This window comes from the organism of the source record quoted next, unplaced genomic scaffold (genome assembly GCF_019419815.1).
Source record: "Pyrus x bretschneideri cultivar Hongxiangsu unplaced genomic scaffold, Pyrus_bretschneideri_v1 Contig76, whole genome shotgun sequence".
NCBI lineage: Eukaryota > Viridiplantae > Streptophyta > Magnoliopsida > Rosales > Rosaceae > Pyrus > Pyrus x bretschneideri.
Window position 1 is genome coordinate 453,819 of NW_025999816.1, and position 14,260 is coordinate 468,078.

General features: G+C 36.7%; 2 protein-coding genes across 3 annotated transcripts; both read left to right on the forward strand.

The window, feature by feature from the left end:
* Positions 1-3,587: 3,587 nt before the first annotated feature.
* On the forward strand, positions 3,588-6,839 carry LOC103961800 (probable inorganic phosphate transporter 1-9). Of its 2 annotated transcripts, XM_048574890.1 has the most exons (3): positions 3,588-4,363; positions 5,660-6,491; positions 6,522-6,839. In XM_048574890.1, the coding sequence occupies exons 1-2, from the start codon at positions 3,639-3,641 to the stop codon at positions 6,474-6,476; spliced, it is 1,542 nt and encodes a 513-aa protein (XP_048430847.1). In that variant the 5' UTR covers positions 3,588-3,638; the 3' UTR covers positions 6,477-6,491; positions 6,522-6,839. The 2 variants fall into 2 exon arrangements, with proteins under 2 accessions (XP_048430847.1, XP_048430846.1); XM_048574889.1 differs by having other exon boundaries at positions 5,660-6,839.
* Positions 6,840-9,602: 2,763 nt separating this feature from the next.
* LOC103961756 (protein CUP-SHAPED COTYLEDON 3-like) lies at positions 9,603-13,358 on the forward strand. Its single transcript, XM_009374347.2, has 3 exons — positions 9,603-10,075; positions 11,429-11,706; positions 12,473-13,358. Exons 1-3 carry the CDS (start codon positions 9,865-9,867, stop codon positions 13,220-13,222), a joined length of 1,239 nt encoding a protein of 412 aa, XP_009372622.2. The 5' UTR covers positions 9,603-9,864; the 3' UTR covers positions 13,223-13,358.
* The last annotated feature ends 902 nt before the right edge of the window (positions 13,359-14,260 follow it).

A 14,260-nucleotide genomic window follows, 5' to 3' on the forward strand; every position in this document is an offset into this window, starting at 1 on the left:
TGGGCATCTACAAGCAACAAATCACATCGGTTACGCGTTTAATGATCAAAGATTTATACGTTCTAAGGGTCTAGCACGCGGGCTCTAAAATCTTAATGTATGTTTGGCACTTGTAATTCTTGAATGTCTCTTTCTTTTTTCCTTGACCAATTCTACCAAAAACTTGGCCACTAATTGGCAATTGGCAGCAGCTGTAGAGCTGCAGAGCAAACAAAATGTTGAAACTTGATGTAATTCTTGATTGTCCCCTTCTTTTTTCCTTGACCAATTCTACCAAAAACTTGGCCACTAATTGGCAATTGGCAGCAGCTGTAGAGCTGTAGAGCAAACAAAATGTTGAAACTTGAATCCCAAGTCAACATCGCCATCACTCATCAATATGGATTTGTAATTGAATCATTCAATGTATTAGTATTTTAAGTGCGATTTTAATGCTACGTATCAGTTAATATTACGAACGTTTTAGTCGTTAAATTTAATTTTTTTTCAACTACTTGTATCGTCTGTTCTCAGTCTTTTGGTACTATTTATTGATGAGATGCATTGAATTTTTTTTCTAATATTTCCCCGAAAAGTCCAACATCTATCCTCGGAAAAGATTTAAGAGTAAAACAAACTATATCCTTTTTAATTATATGCTGTAGCCGGTACAAGAAACACGATGTAGCCATAACCGTGTGAAAATGACAACAGAATAAAAAAATAAAAAAGTCACAAAATTAAGTATTAGTTGAAATTCATATGATTCCGTATATTCGTGGAATCATTAAGTAAAATGGCATCATTTGCAGTCCGTCGACCTTTGATCACATCAAATGTCAACTTCGCGAAATAACCTCGTTCCTTCCTTTCCCCCGGGGCGCCGCCCCAGCCCCACAATCCCCACCCGCCAACCTAGTAATTAATGGAATAGGATCCTTGGATTTTTTGGTGGGAATTCGGAATATCAATTAATTATGTCAATTCATCGTATATTATGCAGTTAGAAATTATTTTAATATTACTTACTGAAAACTGGCCGTACGATGTACAATGAATAAATACGATTAATTGATCCCTGAATCCCCACAAAAAAGATCCGAAGAGGATCCTTGTCTGTAATTAATTTCGTATGATTCTACGAGGAATGCAGACACAGTACCATTTCCTAATAACATATATTTATTGTATAAATTTAATAATTTTTACAAAAAAATTTGAATCGAAAATCTTTTAAGCATTTAAATATAAGAAACAACAAATTACCAAATAACATATTCATGATTAACTAGCCAATTTTTCTAAACATTTAAATGACTAAATAATCTTAAATTTAAATGATATTTTATAAGAATAATCCTCAATGAAGGTTAAGAAATTGAATCATCGAAATTATACAATTTGTACAATAAATATATGTTATTCGCAAGGTACGATATGTGCATTCTCAGCAGAGAGATGCAAGTATTATTCTATTACTAATATTATATGCTCTTTTGTATAAGTAATAGCATTTGAAGAAAATATTGGGAACTCACTGTAGCCAGTACCAATATACTGACCTCATGAACTGGCCCAAAGAAAATAGTCCACCAGTTGTAGCTAAACTTTCTCAAACACTTGCTACCTTCGTAACCAAACACCCATCATCTTCCTCGGTCCATCTATTCTCTGTCAACTCTAACCCTCTCTTCTTTGGCGACCCCAACCCCAATCTTGTCCGGCGAAAATATTGGAAAATGAGTGTGTTGTAGAGGAGAACATGTTTGTTTGGTTTCACAAGTATGTTTGGATCCTGGTTTATGAAAGGACAATATTTAGGTACACACTATTCGGTATCCAAAATAGGATAATACTTGGTACTCATTACTCAACAGAGAGGGAAACAAATTCTCTCCGGATCTGAGCCTAGAGATCAATAGATTCGCATCATTAAAATTTGATTTACAATTATTATAACTTTTAGGAATGTCCCTATTTGTAGCCGTTGAATCAAATTTATATGATCCCGATCTATTGATCTCTAATATCAGATCCGAAAAGGATCTGTGTCCAACAGAGAGTACCCAATTTTCTGACGATTTTATCTGGTCCGATAATTTTAAAACACCTGGCATTTCAACTCTCTTTCAATATTTGGCTATCTCTGTAACCAAACACCTCTCTTATTCTCCATCTTCTTTTCTTGCCCAGCCAATCCCTTTATTTCTCCGGCGACCATGGCAGATCCACCAAAGGTTCTCCGTCTGCCCAACCACCCATGTCTCTTATCCCTTGTCATCAAAATCTGTTACAGGTTGACCAATTTTTTTGTCGAAATCACTTGCTGATTGATGTTGCAGAGACTTTGGAGAAGTGGATGGGGTTCAGATCAACGGAGGAGAGATGGATAGAGTAGAGGTGTGCCGCTATGGTAGACGGTTGGAAGAGTTGGGATGACGGTTGGACAAGGGAGCGGAGATGGAGTCGACGATTGGAGGAAAGAAGTTGGAGGCGGGTGGTTGGGATGGAGCAGAACGATGTGTCATGGCAAGGAAAGAAGATGGAGAAGAAGAGAGGTGTTTGGTTTCGGGTACAAAGGTGTTTGGTTCCAAAGATAGCAAAATATGGGAAGAGAATTAAAATGACTAGTGTTTCAGAATCATTAGGCCACATACGATGGTCAGTAAATAGTGTCCTCCTCAGTGAGTACCCAAGTATTATCCCCCAAAATATACTGACCTATTAAATGGCTAATAGTATTGCAACACCTGTCCATTTAGTATTCACAACCAAACACCAATTCCAATTTGTACACGCAACCAAACACCCTTTTCGGTTTTCTCTTACCCGTGTCGTTGCAAACCTGATCAGCCTCACCTTCTTCCATGTCAATCAAAATAAAACCTTCCATAGAACCATTCCATAATTCGCTGCCACCTTCCTCCGCCGCTGCCATGGCTGCCACGAGAAATAAGGGGACATATTGGGGCCGGAGTCGATGGTAGAGACGGGGTGGGAACGATGGAGGGGGCGGGGTTGGGTCGACGGAGGAGACTGAGTGGGAACAACAGAGGCAAAGGTTGAAGGAAGAGAGGGATTGACTAGGACTTGCAAGAAGAAAGAAGATGGGGGCTTGGTGATCCACATAGCAAGAGACAGATGTTACAATATTATTGGTCCATGAGTATTTTGTTACTAGTTAGTCAGTACCCAAGTATTATCCTACGTGAAATTACAAGAATTACACGTATCTTAATTTTATTAGTCCATGTAAGTGTTCAGTAATATTTGGGTATTGATTGGTGACACTCGAGTATTGTGTTAATGCCACATTTATCATATTTTTTATATTACATCTTTATCATCTCTGTAATGGACTTAAGATATATTGGACTTCATTTTATTAGAGATATAATACAAATGTAGTAAAAGCATGGTAAGAACAACATTTTTTGTAGGAAGGTTTAACAAAACACTTTCGGTACTGTTTACTTTTAACGAAAAATTATATTTATACATTTCCCTAATACTGTTTACTATACCTTTAAAAATAGCTTTTCATTAGTTTTTTTTTTTTTTTTTTTTCTCTTAAACTATCAAAGCCTATATATAATCTCAGTCCGTAGTACGAAGGCACACTAATACAGGTAGTCTATTGAGGCAAATAATAGTAAGTTATGGCGTTAAAAGTCCTTTCTGCTCTTGACACGGCGAAGACGCAGTGGTACCACTTCAAGGCCATCATCGTCGCCGGCATGGGCCTCTTCACCGACGCGTACGACCTCTTCTGCATCCCTCCCATCTTGCGACTCCTCGGCCGCGTCTACTACCAGAAAGACCGAATCTTCCGAGACCAATCCTTCGACAACGACGACGATAACTTCTTCGTTCGCACTGATGTGGCTGCGGCGCTCTTGTGCGTCTCTCTCCTGGGAACCGTCATCGGACAGCTCGTCTTCGGAAGACTAGGGGACCGAATCGGAAGGCGCCGCGTGTACGGGCTGTCCCTGATGGTGATGGTGCTCAGCGCCCTAGGATGCGGCTTCTCCGTGTGCACGTCGCCGGGCTGCGTTCTGGTGAGTCTTGGGTTCTTTAGGTTCATGCTGGGGATCGGGATCGGAGGGGACTATCCGCTCTCCGCCACCATCATGTCGGAGTTTGCCAACAAGAGGACACGCGGTTCGTTCATAGCAGCCGTGTTTTCCATGCAAGGGTTTGGGATTCTGGCTAGTTCCCTCGTGACGATGACGGTGTGCGGGATCTTCGACGGAGCGTCGAATGCGAAGGGGAAGGAGAAGACTCCCAGCCAAGCTGACGTCGCATGGAGGCTGATACTGATGCTGGGCGCCATTCCTGCTGCCATGACGTATTATTGGCGTATGATGATGCCTGAAACTGCCAGGTAATTCCCTTAATTACTAATTATCTTAATTTGTTATTGCTATCAATCGAGTAATTAGTGTGACATTTGGGGTCGGTTTTATATGGTTATCATTAGGTTTCGTCAATATCTGTGCGTCCCAGGTCGCTTGGCTGTATATATATGTGTGCGTGAGAGAGACCGGCAGGGTTAACATTGATAATTTGACAAATGAAATGTATGAAATTTGATTAGGAAATTTGATTTCCTGAAAATTGATTAGGCCTGCGTGCATCAGCGTGCGTAAGGTTGACTCTTCATCAGTGTTCCCCTCCTTCTGTTGAATAAATTAATGGTTTGAAATGTTGCAACTGCAAGCGCCTCAGGATAGGGATTAGACATTACTCGCTGGATCCTTGAGATCCTAGGCATCGGTGATCGTAATCGTGATCGTGACTTTTCATTATATATCGTACAGTCAATTTTTATTAAGTACTATTTATATATTAATTTTAAATTTTAAAATTTAAAATAATTTATAATCGCACGATGTACGATGAACGATCACGATTACGAAATCTCTAAGATCCCTAAGAAAAGGATCATCGCCGGATCCTTTTCCATTATTGAGTTTATTTTTCACTGATTATCAAGCTCAGTTATTATTATTTTTTTTAATTACATTGTGGTCGATATCATTCCTTATTTATAGGTTTATTTTGCCTTAATTTTAGGATTAAATATTTTTTCCTGCTCCAAATTTGTATCTCAATTATTTTTTCTTTCTCCATCACAAATTAATTGTGTCGACTAATCTATGTTATAGGTATTATATATCAGCATATATACTAATACTAGTATGAAGTTATAAATGTATGGAAAATAAACTTTTTTGAACTATTTTTATGTATGATAGGTGGCATAATAGTTCAAAAAAATGTATGCATTTGATGTGAATAGCCACATCATTTGAATTAATCAGATTTTTAAATTTAGTTCATTATTTAATAAACTAATAATTAAGAAAAACTAGTTAATTAAATGATGATTGTGGTATACGAGGAGTGTTTCTCTTTCCTTTCCTTGAGTTTTGCAAATTTTTCAAATGATATGGTTATCCACATCAGATGTCACCTAAGATGGTATAGAAATGTGGTATAAAAACATGGTATGAATAGCATTACTCATTTAGATATGTAAATGTAATATTGAATTGAGATGGTAACACCATATATATGAAAGTGTAAAAGGGATGACATGGATGCATGCATGCATGCCTCCGTTTTCTTGTAACTATGTAAGGTTGAATCCCTTATTATTACTTTGTTTGATGATCAGATATACAGCACTGGTTGAGCTAAATGTCCTCCAAGCGGCAAAGGACATGGAGAAAGTGTTGGATGTCTCAATGAGTCAAATTGTAGAAGATGAATCATTGTCATTGCCACAAGATCCACCCTCCTATCCCCTTCTCTCCAAGCAATTTTTACGTCTCCACGGCCGTGATCTCTTCGCTTGTTCTGCTTCATGGTTTCTTGTCGATGTTGTCTTCTACAGCAGCAACCTTTTCCAATCTCAAGTATATGGAAAATTCCTCCCGAAAAAATACAAAGTCAACGCCTATCAAGATGCTCTATTTGTTGCACTGCTGCAAGCCATAGTTGCAATGTGCTCAACAATTCCAGGTTACTGGTTCACTGTCTACTTCATCGATCGAATTGGAAGACGCAAAATCCAAATGATAGGTTTTCTTGCCATGGCATTGGTTTATTTCGCGCTAGGGATACCCTACAAGTTTTATTGGGTAAAGCATGTCGATGCAGGCTTCATGGTCCTCTACGGCCTCACTTTCTTCTTCGCAAATTTTGGACCAAACACCACTACTTTTATTGTGCCTGCTGAACTTTTTCCGGCACGATTCAGATCGACTTGTCATGGGATATCAGGGGCTGCTGGGAAGGTTGGGGCCATTGTTGGAGTTATAGGGTTTGCGTTAGTCTCACATGGTAAAACAGAGGAGCATCCGGTAGAGATGACGGTCACATTGGTAATTTTGGGCGGAGTTTGCATTTTGGGAATGATGGTAACGTATTTTTTCACACCCGAAACCAATTGCAAATCACTAGAAGAGAATGAGGAATATGATGAAGAGTAACTGCTGCCGCTTCAGAATTATAATGCTACTCGTCCCATCTATTTGTACGATTATTTGTAACATATCTAATAGAGTATGATCCACTACACATGCAGGTCTCATCTTTACTTGAGAGATAGTACAAATAATGATTGGATGGTAAGAAAAATATTTTTGGGTAATTTTTCCTTCAACGTGTGTTTTAATTATGTTTAGAATTATGGATATGTCTATGTCCTGTACATTAATTATAGGCTCAGATTTGAGTGAGATAAAAAATAAGTAGTGGATTATATATATATCAAGGCTTGTGCACACGTTGTGATACTTGTTAGTTATCATTAACTTCTGTTAAGTATGAGTGGCAAATAGATGCATGATATTGCAAGTGATCTTTTACCACAATAGTGAAAAAGTGTTGTGTCATTGTATGATGGCGTGAGTTCAAACTCCATCGGTAACTAATCTAACATTTAACTTACTAACGTTATCGCTCGATTCAAAATAAAAAATAAAAAAAAAGAAAAAGATGCGTGATATGGTAATACGCCAATTGTTAGAGTGCACTAACAAACTCAAAATAACAGTCAAAATCAAAATTATAACAATTTTACAAAGTTGCTGTGGTGTAGTGATTATCACGTTAGTCTTACAAACTAAAAGAAATTATAACAATTTTATTAACAATATAACAAATTACGTCTAATTGCGCTTCAACAATTTATATACAGAATTTGAATCTGTCCACCACGAATACTTTATCTAATTCAAGTTCCTAATACCAGGAACTGGAATTTGGCGAACTTTCATGTGTTTTCTCTCAAAAAAAATAAAATAATAGTGTTATAAAAAAATGGGGTGTTTCGTTGTGTATGTTTGGAAGAAGGCTGCGTATATAAAAACATCAAGAACCCTTCCGATCAGACTAAACAAGTGTCACTGGCAGTTGTGCCCTTTCTGTTAAAAGGATGAATCCCTCTAACCAAAGTCAATTTAAAATTTGAATTTAAATATGAAAGGTTGATTTGATAAAAAAACAAGGATAAAATATCAATGAAGGCCCATCTTTTTTACTATTAATATTTAACCACGCCTAAACCTTAAACTTCTTCAAGCGTGTAAGCCAATTTACTAAGTCATATTCTCATAAGCTTATAAATTCTTGTTGAAAAAACTTCACTTCATCGACGCGGAACAAAAGAAGTTAGCTTATTTTTCATTTAAACTTTCAACACTAATTTGACATCGGCATCCCAAACAATTCGATTAGCTAGGTCATTACATTATAACAATTGCATGCAGCAAAGATTGGCTAAAGAATGACGTCATGCATGTAGGCTTATGTAAGCTAGCTATGTGGGGGCGTTGTTATCTTTTAAGTGTGGAGCACAAATCAATTATGTACGTTTATACTATACTGTCGTAATCACCCAAACCCAAACGAAACAGGCTTCATGCTTCAGGTGCAGCGCCGACGCCATTGAATATTGTCACCACCTCCCTCCCTCCCTCCACAACCCCCAAATTAATTAGGTTAACCAAAGGAAAAGAGGAAAAGGACCACATTCTGATGAACTACCACTGTAGGTCCTCATGTTACCAAACACACACCACTATTGTTCTCAAAAAAAAAAAAAAAAAAAAAAAAAAAAAAACCCACTATTTAAACATATTCGGAGTAAAACTTACACATATTTGTCATTTTGTGGTGCTGGCAGAATAGGTTTCTCAAAAATTTATATCCCATAAGTTACTAAACAGTAAACATACAAGACTTCCGGCCAAGAGGAAAAAGACCAATAAACAATTTACATTGTAGGCTCAAAGCATGATTTTTTTGTTCTCAACTGTTTTTTCATAACTAAAAGATTTATGGAGTACAATACGCTTCAACTGTTTTATACTATTATCAAACTCAAATTTTACTTATTTAGATGCTGTCACTGCTCCCTTATTTCTATCGTTATTATTAATAAAAGTCCATTATGTGAAAGCTTTTTTGTGTGAAGCCCTTTTCATTAAAACCTTCAACAAATATTGACATTAAAATTTTAAAATGAGTGTAGAGATACAAAATATAGGCTCGAATAAAGTTTTCCTAAAGTAATGATATATCATATATGTAATCCAAGTTACACTCTAGTTGGTTGTTGATCGATAATTTAACAAAGACGAATGTACGAAAGTATATAATTAACTAGCTTATGCGGCGTCTTAGCTCTGCGTTCATCCTCACAAAGGAGATCATGGTACGAAAGGATATGGAGAGCAATAGAAATAAAAATACACAAACAAAGAAACGTTGATAGTTGATCCAAATACTTGTTCAACTCATGATTCATGTATTCATTTTCATTATCAGATCAAAGTGCTTTCATAGAAGTCGTGAATCGAGTAGTAATCTTTTTGCGGAATCTGAAAAAAATATATATATAAAAAACGTAACCCTGTTTTTTTATTAAATAGAGCTATGTTAATCAAGTGATATCATCCACAAACGAGCCGGGTGAAAGAAATTAATGTGGGTATAGATAACCACGATGATTCATTTTTTTAACTTGATAAACGGATATGATAATAGCAAACTTTCGTGCAAATCTTAAAAAATATTTTACAAAAAAATATGAGATAACGGAGACATTATAGAAAGTCATACTTTGAGAGAGTATTCTTAGCATTTTGTTTATGCAAATAACATAAAATTAGTGAAATATTCTCTTAAAGTGAAATTCTCTATGAACTCTATCATTTCATTATTTAATGTCAATTATTTACTAAAATTATAAAATATTATGCAAATAATATAAAATAACACAAAATTTATAAAAGGTCCCTATTTCGAAAGAGTCTAGTACTTACTATTTCACCTAATTAAAATTATACATCAATCATTGTTTAAAGAAAGAGAATAATCATTACTTAATATAGTTAATCTTATATTATCTGTTCAAATGATGATATATGTATGGCGTCACTGTTGAATGTTAATACAGGCTAGGGCAGGGACCGTAGACTAGCTAGTGTACCTACTGCCTAAATAGCTGTTAAAGAAAGATATACTCACACACGCACGCATGAATCTCTGCAAACAGCTTTTGCATTTACTCCTACCAGTCCTCCTCTCTCATCACTCAACACTCATCATCTACACTGATCACACAACAATCTCTCTTGCTTTTACAATTAGGAGTCGTTTTCATTGATGATCCATTCGCTATATGTTTGCATTATTTTTCGGTTTTAGTGCACCGCCCCCTCCTATCCAAATCCCAGACTCTTCTCCTTTATATATGCATTGCAACGATCACTTTACCTTCATCACATTAAAGAGTTAAGAACATCCAGAGCAGTCTGTTGCTTTAGTTAATCAGTATTATATTTGGTTTGGAAAATATATTTAGATTATATAATGTTGGGAATGGGAATGGAAGAAGTTATGAGTGAGCTGATGAGTGGGGAGGATGAAAACGGACAAGGTTTTCAACCAGGGTTCCGGTTCCATCCGACGGACGAGGAGCTCATAACCTTTTATCTGGCTTCCAAGGTCTACAACGGCTCTTTCCGCGGCGTCCGCATTGCTGAGGTCGACCTTAACCGATGCGAACCATGGGAGCTGCCAGGTATATATCCTCAGCTAGCGCTATTCTTAAATATTTCTCTTCTGATGTCAAATGTATAATATTATATATCTATTTTATTGGTGGGAAAATTTAAATGCATGTTTGTTTGTTTTCTTTTTAGCAATTTCTGCATGAGCTAATTAAGTTAGTTCATTCGTATACAAAGTCCACGAAGAAAATTCATCTAAATTATGCTGCGATTCGATTTTGGGCGTAGAGGACTGAGTACGCTATTTTAATCAATTTGACTAGTTCTTCCTATGCATTTATCTTCGGGTTAATTATTTTCCATTAGTTTGTCTTAAATTAATTAGTTGGTAAATTATGTTATTACTCAAAACTGTAGATGGGATTTGTGGTAATTAATTAATTAGATATCTACTACTCAGTACTATGATTTGATGATATTCTTTTTCATTTGAAAGTGAAACATCTTATGTTCAAATAATTTAATACCAAATTAGATTGGCGATGCTGTTGAAATTTTTTTTTTATTAATATAAAAATATCAGTGCACTGACTGAGAAAAATTAATTAGATATCTAGCAAATCCAAGTAATAAATGTTCTATTATGATTGAAGCAAGACAAACAATCATTTTATCTCATATAGATCTCAGACCAACGGTTAATGCATTCCTTGTTCAGTTGAATGTAAATATATGTATATGTATATATATTTGGCAGTTGAATATGCAAAATATTTATGGCTCTGGCCAGAAAATCTATCTCCTCCTGCAATTGCACACCCAGTAGTGCAGAGCAGTCATCCACCTCATTATTTAATGCTGGATCTGACAAATTTCAATCACTTCATAAATGTGTCGTCTGTTTTTAGTTTGGCTTATTAATGACATTCATTCCTGTTTTGTACCGTATTTTTATATTATTTTATATAGCATTTGATGTAAATAATTACATTATTTGAATTAATCAGATTTTTTTTAAATTTAGTTTATTATTTAATAAACTAATAATTAAGAAAAATTAGTTAATTAAATGGTGATTATAGTATACGAGGAGTATTTCTCCTTCATTTTCTTGAATTTTGCAAATTTTTCAAATGATGTGGTTGTCCATATCAGATGCCATTTAAAATGATATGAAAACGTGGTACAAAAACATAATATGAATAACATTACTTTAGTTACTTAGGCTATGTTAAGCAGCTATCTATTCATACAATTATGTATCATGCAAAATATCGTATGAAACGAGTTTATTGTTTCGGTGATGTTTTAAAGATGCACACTGTTCATATAGCAAACATTATTAGTGGGGCGATGAATTTATTTCATCCAAGTCTTTTCTTTGTTTCATGTGATTTAACTGTTGATGATGGGGTTGGATGCAGACGTGGCAAAGATGGGAGAGAGAGAGTGGTACTTCTTCAGCCTGAGGGACAGGAAGTACCCAACGGGGATGAGAACCAACAGAGCGACCGGAGCCGGCTACTGGAAGGCCACCGGCAAAGACAGACAGGTCTTCAGTGCGTCGACCGGAGCCCTACTTGGCATGAAGAAGACCCTTGTCTTCTACAAGGGCAGAGCTCCGAGGGGCCACAAGACTAAGTGGGTCATGCATGAGTACCGTCTCGACGGCCACTTCTCGTCCTATCGCCACGACTGCCAGGTATGGACCCACAACCCCTACCTCCACCCGTGCACATGCACACCTATGACCTAAGTTTCCCCGTGTTTGTACGTGGGAATCCAATTTACCTGTCTAATCTACACTCTAGGGCGTTGGGAGGGGTTGGAATTTTAGCTTTGCGTTTTATAGATTCACCTGCTGCAACTGCATATTTTACCCTCTCATTTGTCGCTTTCCGGGGTTGACATTTGCTTACTCGGGATTTTCAGTAAACCATTGTCGCTTTTTATTATCTGTGGACTTTACCTTTTCATCACCAGTTGAATGCGATTTGATTGATTTAACAATTAACCTACTATATGATCGCGCGCTTTATCGCAATGTTAAAAAAGTATTCAAGTGCATCGGTGTCGATTCGATTCTCACGAGTTCTATTTTTTCAAAAAATTAATTTTTAACCCACTAACACTACCAGTTAACTCAAAAAAACAATTAACCTGCTATACATCTGTCTTGGTGCGAAAAAGTTGAACGCTGCCATATTTCTTACCCTTAATAAATTATTTACTTAGCTTAGGATGGTTTTATTTTGTGAAAACTAAAAACTTGTTTCATAACTATTTTATTGAGTTTTCAAAATTCAACGTTCAATTCCACTTCTCAAAGAATGAAAACCAAAAAGCAAAATTGTAAAATGAAAACAAATGATTCTCAAATGATCTCTTAACTAATCATCTAAATTAGTTATTTATGAAATTGTGATATTGTAGTCCTCAAATAATAATAAATGCTTGTGTTTTTGCAGGAGGAATGGGTGATATGCAGAATAAATCACAAATCCGGGAAGAAGAAAAGCCCACTACTTGATCACGAAGCTGCTGCTTCAGCAATTTCAAATTGCAATTATCTGCCTCCATTGCTGGATCCATCTCCAGCATTATTATTGCAAGAATCATGCCATGAATATCAGAATCCAATACAATTGCAAGCTCTTCCTCCAATTCACCAAGAAAATCATGATACCTTCTCCTCTTTCCCAGCAATAAATGCCTTCCAAACCCACCAATTACCCTCTTTCTCCAGATCCCTCCTCTTCAAATCCCTCTTCGATCAAGATTGCAACAGCAACAGTAGTTCTAGTACTGTTCCCAAACAGTGCAAGACTGAGCTCGCCAACTACTTCTCCCGTTTCCAAACACCGGATAACAGTCATAACAATAATAATAGCACTCGCAACAACTTGCATGACTTGAACTTTGTGGTGGAATTGGAAAAGAATCATGATCATCAGTACCAGCCAAACCCCCCGTACCATCATCTTCATGATCAATACAATGATCTCTTGCCTTTTGATTATTTGGACTACAGTACTAGTGTGCTGGGGTTCTCATCAGCAGAAGCAGCAGAGGCTACTACCAGTACTAGTACTGCGACTGCTGCTGTTCATGCTCATGACACGTCTCCCTCAGTTGTTTTCACCAGGGCCGGCTTTCAGACCATGTTAGATCTTCCTCCCATCAAACTCCCTGGAGAATCCTGCCGACCCTATGCATAATCATTAATGCTGGATCATGTATGCCAGCCAATATTATATATTTTGATATATATTATTTACTAGCAGGTAATGTAATAGGACAATACTTGGTACCCACTAGTGACTAGTGAATGCTAAACCTAGGTTTAATTCCTGAAATGTGTATTCGTTCTCATAAACGATTTGGGTTTAATTCTTCAAATGTGTATTCGTTCTAGCAAAGGAGGCAAAGATATATAATACAACTTTAACTAATATGGCAAGAATAAATAATAAAGCCTAACCTAATTGCAAGGAAACCAAATAGTAACAAAACCCGATAATTCACCAAAGTCAACTTACGTTAAAAACTCACGCCTACGGTGAGTACCCAATTTACCAACCCTTATCTAAGGTTAGCCCATTATTACATGGGTAATGTAAATAGGACAATACTTAGGTATTCATTTGTTGAGAATATGAATGCCACTAGTGAGTCCTCAATCATTCCCTTCTCCGGCGACCCCAACCCTCAATCCCTATCTCCTTGATGGCAATGACGGTCAAAGATGAACCGTCATGTTAGGGAGGGAGAGCGACAAATAAAGGAGAGAAAGGGAAGTTAGCTGTGTGGATGCAAATTTCCGTCTTCTTGATCTTGGATAAAATTGTACCTACAAAACAATTAACACCTTAGGTCAAGACCAAGAGCCTCACGCGCTCATGATGAATGAGGGGGGCGCTTTGGCCGAAGAACCTCTAATGCCAAAGTTAGAATTTAGAGAGAAAAAGTGTTTGGAGAATTTTTGGAGTTTTACAAGAGTGTGGACTTCCCCTTTCAAAGAAAATGGAGTCCTATTTATAGAGTATGGCCGGCCCTCTTTGGAAGAGATTGGCCGGCCCTTGGATGTTTTTTGGGGTGTAATGGTGATTAATTTGGTAATCCATTAAGAATTAATCCATTAATTAGCCTAACAAATTTAATTTATAGGAAAGGTTTTGAAGGTTATGGAATGATTTCCTTATAGAGGATATAGAGCAAAGATGAATGAGATAAATTTGAACTTATTACCTATTTTG